Source organism: Prionailurus bengalensis, chromosome D1, assembly GCF_016509475.1.
Source record: "Prionailurus bengalensis isolate Pbe53 chromosome D1, Fcat_Pben_1.1_paternal_pri, whole genome shotgun sequence".
NCBI lineage: Eukaryota > Metazoa > Chordata > Mammalia > Carnivora > Felidae > Prionailurus > Prionailurus bengalensis.
In genome coordinates, this window is record NC_057346.1 from 13,154,451 (window position 1) to 13,171,451 (window position 17,001).

Below are 17,001 nucleotides of genomic sequence, written 5' to 3' on the forward strand. Positions count from 1 at the left end.
CAACGAACAAACAAAAAAACAAGGCACAGAATTTTCTGCAATCTACCCAAACTAAATCCAAGCATCCAAGTTTGACTTGGTAGGAAGAAATGAAAATTTTAAAAAACCAACCAACCAACCAACCAAAAAAAAAAAAAAGAAAAAAAGAAAAAAAAAAGAGGTGTCAAACAGCAGAGTGTACTTTCAAAGAACATTTTTTTTTTTTACACAGCAAATCCCAAGCCTTCCCAGTCTCGCACCTTTCCACCCATTCATAAAAAAACACACGAATTTCTCGCAAGTTCCAATATCACTGTCTCTTTATCATCTAAATAGGGCCAGTTGGACACCTCATTGAAACAAAAAGGCTGATCTAGATGAAGTACTCTTTCTTTTCTTCGGAGTTGTTCTGTCCTCCTTCTGCATTGATTATAGCTGTGTCTGCGTCTGCTGCGTCATCGGCTCCTTTGGCTTCATGAGTGAAGTATGTACCTGAAAGATGAAGGGGTAAAGCACCGTGACTGTCTGATGGCCTCTGTGTAAAGTGGTACAGAGATGGCAACTTGCTTTATGGCCATCATCAGCCGAAGTGGTGTGCAGGCAGCAGAGGGGAAAAAACAATTGGAAGAAGAGAGCGAGGTGGATGAGACAAATGGGGATCCGGGGGTTCCAAAGGCACCACTCCAACTGAACCGCTGCGATATAATTCAGCAAATGAGACATTAGAGCAGTGATTATGACCAGAGAATGTCAGCAGAAGAAGACGTGAGTGGGAGCTAGAAATGCAGAGAGCTGGAGAGCCGCTGACTAGCATAAACAGTGAAGGCCAGGACCAATGACCGGCAATGTGCGCGCACATGGTTAAGGACCAAAGCAAGGAAGAGCAATTAGCCAATTAATGAATTAGGGCCCTGACGATGTTCTACTGTCGTCTCAAATCGTTTGTTTGAGCCCCCGTCTCCTGGCTGCGCGAGTCACCGCTGCCTGTCCGTCAGGGAGGCCTCGCCGGGGCGTGTACAGGCACGTTGGACCGTCTCCTGCCCGCCCCCCTTCGGAGTGAGGGGTCCGGATCGCCAAATCACTTGATACGACAACAGGCGTGAGCAAGGCTCGGGGTCTGTCTCAGGGGACGCGTGATTCTCGCTCGTGGTGTGAGTGTAGCCTGGACCCGGATTCATGGATTCGCTAATTGGCAAGGCCACGTTGCAATGACAACACACAGAACGTTCCAAAGCTGGAGACGCTCTCATCGGCAAGTCCCGACCCTTTACGGGAAAGTTGATGGAGAAAGGCAAGGCCTGCATCTCGGTATGACGTCTGGGGAGAGTTTACGCTGCCCACCTAAACCACACAGCCCCTACTCCCGTCATATATCCTCCAAGATTCTTAAAGGGGGGGGAAAAAAAAGGCTGATAACGTTTGTTGTGTTTTCAGGTTTTCGTGAGTGACCAGTGTGAGCAGACAGGTGGCCAGATGTTCCCTGCCTGCATCCCTCCTCCCTCGGCACAGGACACCCTTTGCCCCCTCGTTCTCCACAGCTGCTGAGGAGACTTGGCTCCCCCCCTCTCTGGCCTTACCCTCCTGGCTCTACCCCGCTCAACACCAAGAGGCTGGGCGTTCTCAGCCCAGCAGGCCGCCTCCGGGGCACGGGCAGAAGTACGCACAGCGCCGGGGGTCCCCAAACGGTTTATGCTGGAGACAGGCATTGTGGGTTCTGAAGGTGGTTTCCAGTACCTTGGACATCCACTGCTGTGCTCAAGGAATCCTCCCCAAACCCCAGTCCTGTGCTCACTATGCAAGTGCCTGGAGTTGATGCTCTAGGGCGGCCCCACACGCTCACAGCACAGCGCTCGAGAAAAACACCGGAGGAAGACAAGGGCTGACAGAGAAAGGGCAGAATAAATTACCAGGCGCGGGGGAGAGGGCTAGAGCAGCATGGGGCACAGAGGAGGAGCGTTGGAAAAGATGATTGCCCATCCAGGCTGCACAGTTGATACGTCTGATGATTAATGGCAATTTAAATCAATTGCACCGATGATTTAAAAAATACATATTTATGTGGCTTTTAAGGCACATCCAACCAAGGCAGGATTCTAGCCGCTGTGACCAGCTCACCCCAAGTTTGGGGCCAGGGGGACCAGAGCCCTGTCCAGCTGCTGCCCAGAAAGCAGACGGTTCCGGGCACGTTCTTGGCGCGCTTGTCGTTTGGGGGTTCACACCACACCTGGCCCACCGGCCCCTATTTTTACAATTTTTGCTCTATCCCCAATTACGGATTGCAGAATAACAAATCTAGAAAGCTTTTAGGGAAAATCGAAATCAAGACGTGCCACTCATCAACTCTCAGAGTCCTAATCAGCAGCTGCTAAGATTTCTGTTTTTCTTTTCTTTTTTTTTTTTTTTTTTCTTTTCTCCTCTCTCCCAGTTTCAGGACCCGAACAGCCTATGCGGCCACGTGACCCAAACTGCCTAGCAAGGAAAACCTTGCCGAGTCCCCAGACACAGGGGCTGTGGTGACGGGAGGCCTCCTGCCTGCCAAAGCACCTTGCTTACCTTTATGTCTGGCAAAGTAGCGCCCCAGAATGATGAGCAAGCACAGCATGGCGAACACCACCACGGCCACGACCCCGCCGATCACGGCATGATCCACCGCTCTGATGGCGCCTTCTTCACCCGCTCGAGAATCTGTCGGGATCAGAAAAGGAACAGGGATGTAGAGCTCATCGCAAGACACCAGCAGCCCTGGCCGCACTGCCTCCAGGTCAGAGGTCACCTTCCCTTACACTGGAGGAGGCAGAGAGACCGTCCAGATGGATCAAGTCACACCAAGGGAACAGACTGACCTGTCCAGTGCCGAACCGATCTGTGCTCCCCACAGGGCGAGTTCACTGTAAGCAGCAGAGAAGTGCTAGTGCGTGTGGAACCACGCTTAGGGGCCAGGGAGAGAAGAAACAGTCTGCGTCCAGTCCTGGCCTGGTCTCAGCGCTCGCCCTCTCTGTGTCCGGCTGCGGGTCCTAGTAAGGAGGCGACCTAACTACTTAAGGGTTCTCGGAATGGCACCTTCGGGCGGCAACAGGAGCTGCGGAGGGGAGGCTAAGGCAGCTTTCTGCAGGTGCCCAGCGACTTACTCCCTGCTGGGCACAGGCACAGGCACAGGCAACCCAGCTCTCAAGCCACAGCTGCCTGGAGATAAAACAAGGCTTAGAAGACTAAAGACAAGTGACATGCTTGCTACATTTAGGATGTATGAGGGAGTAAGCCTCAATCTAAAACCTAAAAACCTATCTCAAAAAAAGACAGCCGGGAATAATTGTCCATTGCCACAGACGGGTTTTATTTTATTTATTTAACACTTCACGGTGCAATTAATTTTCCTTTATAAGCATCACTCCCTCAGGATGTCTTCTTGCGACTGAGCGACGACACGTTTGGCCGGGGAACAACTCCAAAATGAACCCAGAATGAGCTATGGCGATGCGGAATGGATGTATGGCAGTGTAAACAATTTTAATTTAGGAATGTGGCTACATCACCCCTTGCCGAAACCCTAATGGCACCCGAGATTTATAAATGTAGTAAAAAACAATTATTCTCCTGTTGATTAATACATTAACATTTTGGAGTGGAAGCTAAACCATTGTCTTTTTTTTTATTGAGTCGAGTACGACACCTCCATTAAAATGATTTACTGGCTGTACCTTACAATTTAAGCACAGCAGCAACAGAAACGGTAAAAATCTTTTAACTTTACATGATTTGTGAAGTCATATGTGAAGGATTTACCATTTAAATCTTTCAGTACAAGAAGCACATGGCCTATAAATCTGTCCCCTTTGCAGTTGCTGGACGCCCGAGAGAAATGCATTTCACCAGGAAGACGGAGAGTGCAAATTCAAGTCAATTTTTAAGAAAGATTTATCTCTGTCTCTCTCCAAAGAACAGAGCAAATCTCTGAAGCCTCCACCTCTAATAATATTTGAAGTTTATCGATCAAGTGTACAGATCCGTGACAGCTAAAGGTAATGGTGCTCTTTTGAGCCGAAACCTGATACAACGCTTTCAGCAGGAGGGCATGATTTACACTTTCTATCGATATTTCCAATTCTGCTCTGAGATTAAGCACTGAAGGATGTGGGGGAAAGAACTCGTGACTGAGGGTTCCACGAGAAATGCTTTAATTAAAAGAGTTTAAATTCAGAAAAAAATGAAGCATTTAAAGCGTTTCATTAAGTTACCTTTCGAAGGACTACCAAAAAACCCCAAAACCCCAGCCCAAACAGAAATGCCGAATCAGAGGCGGCAGCGGCCGGTCGCCCAGGACGACGGGATGATGGGAGTTTAATTGGAGAAGGGAGATGGGTTGGAGGCAGAGTGCACTGCAGCCAATTAGCCCGCTCCGTGATGTGCGAGCCCCTCCAGCAACCTGTCTAATAAGCTCGACTTGAAACGTGGTGGAGAGGAATCGCCCTCCTCGGCCCCAAGTGTTACCTACTGTGGATGCAACAGCCTCTGTGTCTCGAAAATCATTTCAACGAGGCAGAACTTGGCCACGGAAACTTTTTCTTTTCCTTTAGAGACAACAGAGCTTGTCGAAGGGGAGCGCTCCCCTCCCCGGGGTGCCCCTCCAACACAGGGTACCTGCTGGGGGATATAGTGCTTCACACCCTGGAGACTCTCTCGCCCACCTGCACAGGTTCGGAGTCGCTGATGGGAAGACCAGAGTTGGGAGCTGTGTTTTCCTTAGGGAGCTGTCAAAACAGGGGATCTTGTGGGAGGGAAAACGAACTAACCTCCCATTGCCATGAGCTTCAGACGTATTGAAAAATAGAGTCTTTCAACTCATTCCACAGGTCTTAGAATTGCATGGGGAAAACAAGCGATGCTAGCCGTTGAGAAGAGGGGAGAGTTAGGGGTAAGAGGTGAAGAGAGGCTGAGAGCAGAGAGAAGCCGTCCCATGTAGGGGAACTGTTAACGTCCCATGTAACGTCCACCGTTAACAGGCTGTCTCCTCCGTCCCTGGCACGGGAACATTCTAGAAGCCAGAGAGACAGAGAATCTCTGCGATAAAGAAAAACAGAAAACCTCACGGGGAGGTATCTGCGGGATTAACTTCTTTCGCCAAAACTATTCATCTGGCCTTTGCTGCCCAGGAACTTAGAGCTAAATGTGCTGAGGGCTGCTTTTCTTCCCCCCTGCACTTTGCCCACATTCAGTACCTGGGTTCTAGCGATCTTGCCCACCCTCAAGGACATACATATTTTACAGATACTTATTTATAAGGGTAATCTCTCCAGCTATCTCCTGATACTCACTTGATAAGGAAGTTTACTACCACCAGTTAATCACCAAGACATTTTTCCTGCCTTCAATTACTGCAGACGGACACAGAAGGTAACTGATGTTTAATTTACAGGGACCACTGAGGTGTGTGAGCTCCTCACGGCCTCCTTCCACCCCACCCCACCCCGGGTTCACCGGCACCTGCCACGGCTTGGCGTCCTCCGTGAAGAGCGGAGCCCTTTCCTGCCTCCGTGCACTCCCACCTCCCGTTGCCCTGCGTGGGGTGGGCGGGAGGGTTTTCATAGTGCTGTCGATTGGCTCGAGGTGGTGGGGGAGCAGGGTGAAGGCTGGTTACCTTCTACCAGGGCAGGACTGCCTGCACCTGTGTGCCCGTGCCTCGCTCAAGGCCGGGAGCAAGGGCACGAGTTGTTACACAAAGAGGCAGCGGGCAAATGGAGGGAGTGGGGGGGGGGGGGTGGCAGGGAGGAACGACTGGCGTGGGCAGGGAGCATCAACCACCACAAGGATCACAGCTCTAACAAAGTCCGTCAGCCACCCAGCCTTTCCTGTCCTGCTCCTGAAGGAACAGCTCTGCCTATGCCTGAGAAATGACTTTTCAGTGGAACACCTGGGAGAGTATCTGTCACCATCATCCAAAGATCCTGCTCCTCTTGGGGTGCAGATCTTTTCACCCTGGTTCTATGAGCTTTCCTGGGGTGTGGGGGGGTGCATCTCCAGATTTTCGGTTCCTTTTCTGAATCGGGCAGAGAAGGAAATCAAAGAACGAGACTCCACGGATGCCTCCAGCTCCTACACTGAAAAGGAAACGTGAGTGTGGAAAGCACTTATAAACACGCCTGGTACTCGGGCGAATGGACAGGTCTTGGGCTTAGAAGGTAACGTTTCCTTGTTCTTTTAAGAAACGAAGCAACAGGTGTTACTAAGAGCGCTCATATTTCCGGGACTAAGCTTTGTCCCCATCATCCTGGAGGAGGAGCCACGTTCCTACTCGTGTATGCTCCTGGCGTCAAGGTTATTCCAGCCCTGAACCGAGTGTGTTCGGGGGAAGAATGTCGCCCCAATCCTTTCACGTGTGAGGCCAAGTAACTTTGGCCTAGTCGTCCCATAGCTCTGGATTTTAGGTATGCCCTGTCAACGCAGGGAAGAGAAGAGGTTTTGCGGGCCCCCTCCTTCCGGCCTGTACTGTCCCCTCCTGCAGGCCCGTCTATGGCTCTAAGCGTGACAGGAGTCTCTTTAAGGACAGATCCGTCATGAGCTGTTTAGTATTCTTGAGTTGGCTTTTCTTTTGGCAAAAAGCTGGGACGACTTGGCTCCAGGTGAGAGTTTACAAGCTGCCTGCGGAATGTTAAGTCGGCCACTACTGCTTGGGTCACAGCGTTGGCCACCCTGGGCTCGCATTAGCATCTTAGAAACCGTGAGGACAAAAACATTTCAAAGAAACTCCCAAGAGTGATGCCCCAAGAGCTCGGATTTCTTTACCTTGGGCCAGGTGACCTGGCCCGCTCCATTCCTCATGGGCAACATAAAGGCAGCACTCTAAAGGCGGTGGTCTGCCGAGAAAAGTGATTGCCAGCGAGGAATTTCAGTCCCCCCACCCCCTGCGCTCTAGGGGACTCCTTTTTCTCCACTTGCTTTCCTTCCTTAAATTATTGGCCAGAGCTGTCCTTAACGCAGCGCTCCGGGAGTCACGCTGCCTGTGCTAAAACAGGGCCCTGCGACACATCTCGGTTTCCATGGCTACTTCGCCACCTGGCATGGGACGCCTCACAGAAGCTGCCAAGAGAATGCCTTCACCGTGGATCCGTGATAAGCCTAGAAGGCTCCGCTGCCAGGGGCGGGGATTCACGGACAGCCAGGGAATGGCCAGTATGTCCTAGACAAGCTCCTGGCAGACGGGGACCCTGGCAGAGGACGTCACTGAGCAGAATGCTGGCTGCAGCACCACTGCTCACCTTGCAGCCCGGGGCTGGTCTCCTTGCCGAAAAGGACACCCAGGCTCCTCCCTCTGACGAGCTGAAGTCTGATCCAGTTAACACGTAACACACAGTTAATACTACGGCAGGGGACCGCTACCCGGTGTTGGCGATCCCTTCACATTTCCTAACATCCCCGGCTCAGGCTAGCTGGCACATTTAAAACCTTGGGGAGCGTGGAATACGCCTCTTCAGCGCGTATTTATTCTTCCCCATACCTCACAAGCTACCTTAGGGCTCACCTTAGAAATTAACGTTCAAAACACGGAGGAGGTTCTGATGATACTGGTCTTCCTGCTTCTATTGGACAATTCCTATGTTGGACCTTCTCCCGTTTCCCCATCTAATGAATGACTGGGGGAAAAAGTTAGGATTCTTGACTTTTTACAACAGTTCTGTTACGTGGTTTAGTTTGAGACTTTTTTTTCCTGGACTGAGGTCTTCCCGGACAAGTCAGTTTAAGTACAAACACTTGGAATCGTGTTTATAACGGAAACGTCGCCTCCAGCTTCCCGGGACCCTAGGGATTAGTCTACCTCAGAGGCCTCTTCGTGACCGTGATGTCATGTGCTCCTTCCTGCCAGGAAGACATTTAAAAAAAGCCTGATGGTGGCTTTTCCAAATCTGAGGCAAAACCGAAATCTGAGCTCACAGACAAAAGCAAAGCAAAGCAAACCCAACCCTGGTGCCTTCTGAAAAAATGGAGCCGCTCATTCCCATCACCTACGGTAGCTCCCTTCGTGGCAACAAAAATAAGTGTGCGTTTGAAAGAGCACAACTTTATTACTGAAGGGGAACAAACTGAATGGCACGCGCTGACAAAATGCCACATTATTTGCTAATCCTAATATGTTATTCTTCCTTAAGATTTGCTTTCCTCAGCACCAATTCAATTATAGATGCTACAAATCCCTCTGACATTTAATTCCCTCTTGTCAGAGAGTAGTAAATGTATACAGTACATGCACAGCTTTCCCATTAAGATGTTAATATATATTGGAGCACACTAGCCTCTATGCAACATAACCTTTCTTTTCTGTCTTCTTAGAAAGCAGAAGGGGAGGAATCAGTGTAAGGCAAGAAAACAGTGAAGATCCCATAGCGCATCCCAGGCAGCCGGTACTACCCTTCACCTGCATTTAATTCTAGCAATGGAACTGCAGCTACACTAACATTTCAAAGGCACGGTGTGAAGCTACTTAAAGGAAAACTGTGGCCCGCGTCCTCCCCTGTCACCCAGAGCTCAGGATGCGTTCACTGAAATTAGAAGTACTGCTCCCAGGCTTTGGCTGTACATCGTCACTACCCAGTGATCAGGACTCGGGCTCTCCTAGGTTGTCACTGCCTAGACGATCCTCCAGGAACAGGCCCACACAGGAGACGCAGAAAAGTGAGGATCTCATCTCCTGCACAGCCCACTAGAGAGTGCGCTGGGCCCGCTGTTGGGTCTGGGGTACAAGTGGGGCTCTGTTACTTGTCTCCGTGATTTCAGGCGGGTCGATCAGGCCCTATGAGCCATCGAGCACAACCAGACACTTCACGGGGCTGTTCTGAGAGGCCGGTGTATTGCTGAATATGAAAGTGCCTCTCTGGGCCAGGGCTCGGCATATCATAGGTACTCAGCAAGCGTCTGTCAGATTTAAATCTGCTATATTGAAGCCCAAGGAGAGCGTTATCCCAGTTCTTTTAATATTACTGACTCAAGGCAAATACTTATCAAGGCTTTGGGGGAAGGGCTGTCTGCACACTCGGCACTGCTCTCAGACGGTAAGATGCCCCATAAACACTTGCTGAGTTGACTAAGCCCTCTTCCATTTTTGCAGAATGGCACACAGTGTGACTGATGGCCTAGCTGCCCTGTGTGGTCAAGGCTGAAGGCCACCTGGGCCAGGTCATGATTCAGGTGTACCATCGGAGTATGAGGATTTTAAATATTTGCTGTCAGCTAAATATGAGAACAAGTATTTTTTAGGTTGATTTTTCTCCCATCTCAAGTAACTTGATTTAGTTAATTTACCCAACACTAGAAATGCCTTAATGAACAGGAGGGGATCCTCCCCAAACATCCAGTGTCCCCAGAGACCAAGAGGCACACTCATGAGTCTGCCCCGCTCATCTCATAATAAGCACTTAGAAGTATGAGTGCCTTTTCCATTTTAAGCAACAGGAAGGCACAGAAGATGAAACCACAGTTTTCCTTAAAAGAGTATACATGTGATAAAGAGGACAGTCATAAACTATTTCAAAACATACATTTCCCACTAGAATCTCTCTCTGGAGAAAGATGCTTCTGTGGACCTCAGGCATTTGGGGGTGTGTGGAGGATGGATTAATGAATATGGTGAAGTCACCCCAAAGCAGTGTCCAACCTGTAGAACTGGAATTCACATTTTGTGTTGTAACCTGGCGACTGGCTAGTTTGGAGAAAATGTTCCTATTTGATGGCCTCCTTCCTCCCCATGAGGGAAACAGTAGCATGTTGGATTATGGGAAGATCAGCAATCTGATGACCTTCAAACCTACGTTGTGGGAAAGCCATGGACAAGCTGCCACAGACCCAATACGATTGTTTCAGCCTCCTGCCTTGTATTAAACACAATTTTAAAAATAAGGAGCTCTATGTGTTTTAACCTTTGTGACCCAAAACTTCCCTATGGCCTAGAGAACCATCTCAGTGGGAAATAGATCCCATAATTTTGGACACTCGATGCGACATCGGCACCGAAATCATCTGAGTTTAAGGACTTCTTTGAAGGAGAAAGAGCCTGACTGGATGCTGGAAGAGATCTTTCCAGGTCACTCAGCATGTGGTTCTACCCCTGATGGGCTACAGAGAGCCCGACTTTTCCCTCCTTGTTCCCTGGACCCCTGCATTAAACTGAAAGGGGTCCAAGAGGAAAAAGACTGTCATGAAGACATCATAATAAGGGAAGGGTGGATTTCACAGGGGAAGGAGAGCTGCTCTAAAACTAAAGTCTCCATTTCCTGCAGAGGCCAGAAGACCCATCTGTTCAAATTCTGACCCTGCCCCTTGAGTAAATCACTTAACTTTCGGAGCTCTCGCTTCCTCGTTTGCAAACTGAGACTAACAACCCTTCTTTGACGATTCTCCTAGGAGTCTCCTGAAAATCCTCTCATGGCTGGCTCACTCTCTCTGTCCCCATGGCCTTCCATGGTGAGCTTATGTTCTAAGCTAGCCTCCACCTCCTCCTAGCCCCAGTCACTCACTCCCAGTGTACCCACGTTTATTTCTTCCACAGCATTTGTCACTGTCTGCCATCATCTTGTGCTGTGAGCCTGGCTGCCCCACTAGAATGTCACTATAAGAGCAGGGGTCTGCGCTGTGAGATCCCCAGCAGCTCCAGCTCCTGGTTGGTCTTGTTTGCCACTGCATGCCTGGTGCCCTGCCCAGAGCCTAGAAGACGGAGAAGCTCAAACAGTTGTGCCGAACAAAGAGCGGGTGAGATATGTGGAAGTTTTCTGAGCTGGAAAGGACTGGATAAATACAGGCTAACTACTACACCTTAGATTTATGGGGCCATACCTTGAATTTGTCTACATAGCCCAGCTAGTTTTTCTTTACCATTATTGCTAGTCTACCACAGAGATGAAATCGCCTATTTGCCAAATCTGGGCCATAGCTTAGGTGGAGGCAAGGAAGGAAAGACACCTCCCCCCCCCCCCACCCCCATGTTATGTCTGTTGAGTTTTTCACACACATTTCAAGCAAGTTCAGCCAACTTTGAGGACACTCACAATGACCAGATGGTCCTGTATCCTATCTCAGAACTGATCATCTGGACTCAAGGCCTTTAGGTGCTTCCATTAGCTAAATTTAGACTGTATTTTGAGCCCATGTTTCCTTCAGAATCCTTTTAGGGGACACCTAGGGTCTTCCATAATGCCTGGCACGGATTATCAGGGCATTTAGAGACTTCCTTGCACCCACACTTTTCTACCGATCGTGAGGGAGATGTGGGATTTTTCTAGATCACTTTCTCATTTGCAGGGCAAGAGTTGAAAACATGTTTTGGGGAAGCATGACAGCTCTGGAATTTCTTGTCGGGGCCTCTGCTTCAAAAGCAGAAGACTGATGGATTGCTCTAACAGTGCCAGAGGGTCATTCCCTGGAACACCGTCTATCTACCAATGCACTCCACTAAACAGTCCCCAAAGGCCCTTCCAGTGCTGAAAGGAGGGAGGCCGCACAGACATTTTTTAGAAGTTTTAAAATAAAATAGAAGGATCAATATGCTTAAAGCTATTCTATTCCACATGGGTGGCAATAACCACCAGCTGTCACCGGGAAACAGCAGATGTAATTGATAAAACAATTGAAAACTCTTGTGGATCCATCTTCAGTAAAGTTAACACCCAAAAAAGTAAATGAGAGGGTTCAAGGTGGGACTGGATAAGCTCCCCAGGTCTGCCAATAATTAAATCACTGAGCTACACACAGGCATAATTTTTTACTGCAGGTTAAAGAGGAGGACCAGGTGGGCAACTTGCTCTGCTGGGTGAGGATGGAAAGCGGTATGTTGCTCACGAAATTGTCCTTGGTTGAGGTAGCGGTGGTGGATGGGGGAGGTGGGCAGAAGACAGACCATCATTATTTCTCAGGAAATGCAGGATAGAGCATTTATCCATAATAAGGCAAGGATGGAATTTCTCCCCAGATGGAACAGGGGATGGGTGGTAATATTCATTACCACAGTTTAGCATTAAATGCGCAACACCTACTCTCATTTATTGATGGACTGTTTAAGACGGGTGTTAACCTGTTTGTCTTGTATTATAATTGAATTCAGTCTCTAGGCTACAGAAATTTGAGAAGTTCATCCTTTCTCAATCAATATGCTCCCCTTCAGTGACCCATTTCAAGACAGCTTCATAAAAAATAATGTATTTTGTTTTAATAAATTTAAACACAATGACAGCTGCTCAATTTTTATTGGTTGTTTTTTTTTTTTTTTCCTTCAGATGTCTCTTTGCTGCCGAGGGAAGCCAAGCTCACAATCAATAGTAATTGATTAATCAGCATCCCCTTTGAACAAAGGTGCTAATCAGTTTTTGATTAGTTCATCAAACCAGATGCAAAGGCAGCCCAAGCCGGCCTGATAGATCATCAGTGTTCTACATGACTTATGGGTCCTGGGCAACACAGGACTGCAGCGTTCCTGGAGGGGGCGGGGGAGGGGGCACGTAAGTATTAATTTGACCAAATTATTAGGAGCACAAACAGTTGTTGGTTTATTGCTCCTGACTCTGGGTGATTGATAGAGCTGCAGCAAGGCCACATCTGACTTGGTGCAGAGCTGAGAGAGACCCAGAGTATTTCTGCAAATGATGATGCCTGAGGAAGGGGTAGATGGCGGATTTAGTCCCATTTTCCTAAAGAGAAGAAAAATGACTTCTGCATATCTCAGTGACCTTCATCTGACTAACAGGCCAAGAGGGATCAGGCCAATGAGAACTCCGTCCTCTTTTAGGGTCCTTGAGAAGTTCCAATCGCCAGGGCCACTGTGTCAGAGAGCTGTTTTATTTAGGGTCAGGACATGAACTGAGAGCACATTGCTTACGACCAGCATTACGTTCTATGTAAGGAGAAGGACTTAGCTCTCAAAATCGGGCTAATGTTTCTGCAACTTCTCTAAATACACCGCCAATAAGAGGCAAACATGAAACACTCCCTTGATGGGCTGGCTATCTTTCTAATCTTCTACTTATTTATCTGAATTCATTGGGACTGGGAACTTATTCATCCAACGAGTATCAATCGAGTGCCTACTACACGACAGGCATACAGCAGTGAACAAAACCAAAACGGCCTCCCGGAGCTTCCATTCTGTGGAAAAACCCGACAGCGAAGCTCACACTGGGACATGGTACATAGAAAAATAAAGGCATCCTCCCCTTTTTAAAGTTCGACAGAAGCACATAGGAGGCAATAAATCTGCATTTTGAGAGAGACTAGTGACTCTATCTTATTTTCTCACTGGGGGAAACCTGTCGTCAAGGACTGCTGCCACCTTAACAACCAACTATTCAAGGGCGCTCAAGTGAAATCTCTTCAGGAAGGAGAACTATGGAACCCTCCCAAAGGCTGGAGTAAGGGGCCACACACAGTCCTACGTCTTGGTTCCTCTATCACAGTAATAAGGAACTGGCCTTCCTTATTGACTTATTAAGAATTGACTGATCAAAATGTTTAAGAAGCTCTAGCTGGTGGGCACTGAAATCCCAGAGCATCATGGCACCTCATATAATTGTTTAGCTCTGACCATTTTGAATCTCCTTGCCACCAACCCCCCCTCCTTTTTAGGATATGCTTCTTATTCTGGATTAGTAACACCTAAATCCCTGAATCAAGCATGAAACCTACTTTTGCAAGAGCTCAGTGTGCTGTGAAAAAGGTCTGAGGTGGATAATTAGTTTACATCATGGTGTGTGACAAAACAATTGCCCCCCTTCCTCCCGCCCCCCCCACCCCATGCTTCTAAGATACCTATGACATGGCTTTTCTAGTCCATTCTACAGAAGCAGATGGTCAACATGAGCTTTTTCTTTTTTAAATAAAGATCTTCTCTCATAATCCAACATCCTGAAACTGCTTTGTGATGCAAAAAAATTTCTCTGGAACCATTCTACATCTAGAACATGAAAAATTATTTTAAGCCACTGAACATAGAGTGGCTTCAGTGCGATCCCCAAGATGACCTGACCTTCCTTACATTAACGCCGTGAGTCCCAATCCGAAATAGATGCCCCTAGCACAGGGAAGAACGGGACGTGGGGAGGAAGAAAGCGTTAATAAAAATTTGTTTTCCTTCCGTCTCAAAATCCACAATTGCTAATTAAGTGCTCAGGAAACCAAATGGGCATTTTGCAGGCTGGGACAGAGCGCCCACAGGTTGGACACCGCAGCGCCTTACCTAGTGACTAGCCCTTACCTGAGAGGTCCTCACTGTCCAGCTCTTCTGCGGAATTGGGCAACTGAGTAAGGCCTTACAAGTAAAAACAAATCGTTTTTCTTTCCATTCCTCAAGGGACATAAACAAAACACTTAAGAACTGAGGATGAATTTCTTAAAAAACATGAGCCAAATCTCTTGCTCTCTCTCTCTCTCTCTCTCTCTCTTTTTTTTGGATAGCTTGAATGCATTAATCCAGAAGGACATTTCTCCAATCGTTTCATTTTGTTATTGATACACAATCAAGGCAGAAAGATTCCTCAGTCTCCACTTTCAAAGCACATGAAACATGAAGATGAATGTTTAAAATCACTCGTTCATAACAGCGTGCAGAATGAAAAAATAAAGGCTGATTGTTAGCTGTCGATGCTCTGACACAGCTCTTAAAATACAAATATATTTAGATGTTACATACTGATGTATGTAAGTTTGATTTCACATTTTACCATAAATTGAAATCCTTTGCCAATACTGACAAATACATTTCGTTATCAATTTATGACAATCTTGGATCGCTTATTTCAAAATGGTACAGCATCTGCTGACTACAGATTGCAGGTTGTGTCTTCATCAGAAAATCTGATTTCGCAAAATGACTTCTTAAAAAGGAGAATTAAAAAAAAAAAAATCAGTGGTTCTCCCGAAAAATAAAACCCTCAAAGCTGAGAAAGCAGTCAGGTCAGGAGATAATCGGGCGGGGGGCTTGCAAGGCCTCTACGAGGCCACCACCAGCGGTGGCCGGCTGTGACAGCTCTCAGCCAGCTCTGATCTGAATTAAAGGAGGGGAAGAAGGAGGTAGATAAACAACAGGAGGCTCAGCTGGGGGACAGATTCCATTTTCTCATGCTTTACTTATGCTCCTTTAATAAAATGTTCACCGCCACCAAATGTTAGACAATCAAGGAGGCCTCTGCTTGTTCCTTAACGTTCTGTTCAAAGTCCTGGCCGATCGCTGTGGATCCTCTACTTTGCTAGTACTTGTCTAATGGGATTTGTCGTTTTGCAAGACTCTGTGTGGACCTATAAAGCTGCAAGGACTTTGGGGAGAGCAGTGGGTCTTTATTTTTCACCTTTCCCTTCTCTGAGAGCCAAGCACAGAGTATACTCTCAGCAAGCATTTGCTGAATGAATGACGTGGGAGTAATGCTCAGTGAACTACCAGCCAGAGCATGAAACAAACGCTCTGGAAACCGGCAACGTCAAACTGATCGTGCTACTTAAAAACAAAACAAAACGAAACCAGGAACAAAAAACAGGAAACAAAAAACCGAAGTAACAGAAACAATCAAGTAGAAATGGTCAGTAAAAGTTTGGATTTTGTAGGTTGTTTTATAAAGCAGTCAAATGAATATGGATGGCTAGGCTGGTGCCATGAAAGGAAGCCATCATATCAGGTCTTGAAGAAGAATTTCCATTATGAACCTTGGGTGCCAATATTCAAGGGCAGGTGCCAATTAGAAATGGGAGGGTTCGAGCCCACGGATGGTTCCCAAACTATGGATTCGGGCAACAGAAGGGAAAGCAGTGAGTAATGCAATCAATTATAGAGGCAAGTGAGCAGGGATGCTATCCATTTGTTCTGAAATCTGATTGGCTGAAAGTGTTCCTGTTGCTAATTGGCTTTATCCATTGTATAAAGACTGATGAATACAATTATTTGAATAATTGTTATAAATGGGCAACATAAAGTACTTCTCTGTAGTTAATTATGAATTTGCAGTTCTCAGAAGGCTAATCCCTCACTTCTACGTGGCCCAACGAATATCAAAGCTTTCTATATACGTGCTTGGCACCCACTGAACCATATTAAACAAGGATGTTTCAAGTAGGCAGCTTTACTGCTGAATGCTTGCTTCCTTGGGGAGGGCATTAGAAAGCTAATTTTAAAAAATAAAGACCAATATGTTTATGAAATATCATTGATATGCAAAGTTTCCCATTAAAAAGCAACAGACAGTTGATATACACCTCATTAAAGATGAAACTGTCATTTTTAATGGCATAAATTTTAAAATATACCAAATCATCTGGAATCCACTGCTCAGATTACATCCGAAAGTGGGAAGCCATTTAGGTTAGTGGCGTTAAATTTGTTTTTGCAATACTGTTGTATTTTATGAATCTATAGTGCTCTGCCATAGTTGGATAATTTTTGAATAAATATAACTGGAAGAGTTTACTGAAGCACTGAGTATATACGTGAGGACGAGCAAAATTTACCTCCTAAAATTGCTTTGACTTAGGCAGTCAGTCCTCTTTCATGTTAAAAATTACACACCTCTTCTTAAAGAAACGACGATGCGTTTCGTGAAACAGGCAATATTCTTCAAAAGGAAACTTCACAAATTAACAACATGTGGGGAATCACTTCTTGGGTTTTTCTCTTTAAACTCCCATATCGTTTGTTAAAGCCCTTACCTTGTCATTTCTAATTAAAATGTATCCAATACATTTCTTTAAACTTTGTTAAACAAATGAAAGGTTTAACTTTTGATCTATATGGAATTTTTTTTTTTTGAGCCATTAATTCCGAGTAATTCATACATGCTAATTTCATGTCTGCACTATCGGGGTCTCTTCTGTGGAGACGTGTTTTCCCTCTTCGTGGTCTATAAGGTGCTGCACATACCCGAGCCTCCTTAGCGTCCCTCTGCACGTGTTCCTTACTCCTCCTTTTTAGCAGACATCACTGGCTTCTAAAAGTGGTATAATGTGGCAATCTTTAACCAGGTGAAGGAAAACCTCAAACATTAGAAACAGCAAGAGATCCTGGAGATA

At 46.8% G+C, this 17,001-nt stretch overlaps 1 protein-coding gene across 5 annotated transcripts in view; it reads right to left on the minus strand.

Annotated features, from left to right (window-relative positions):
* Nucleotides 1–281: 281 nt before the first annotated feature.
* Nucleotides 282–17,001, minus strand: part of CADM1 (cell adhesion molecule 1) — a 326,910-nt gene continuing 310,190 nt past the window's right edge. For 3 of the 5 annotated variants that reach the window (XM_043579400.1, XM_043579399.1, XM_043579397.1), the window contains 2 exons: nt 2,533–2,664; nt 282–471 (listed from right to left, as the gene is read on the minus strand). In XM_043579400.1, coding sequence (XP_043435335.1) covers nt 353–471; nt 2,533–2,664 — 251 coding nt within the window. In that variant the 3' untranslated portion in view covers nt 282–352. Of the gene's footprint in view, nt 472–2,532; nt 2,665–14,203; nt 14,258–17,001 lie in introns of all 5 variants that reach the window. The other 2 variants (XM_043579395.1, XM_043579398.1) reach the window with 1 other exon arrangement.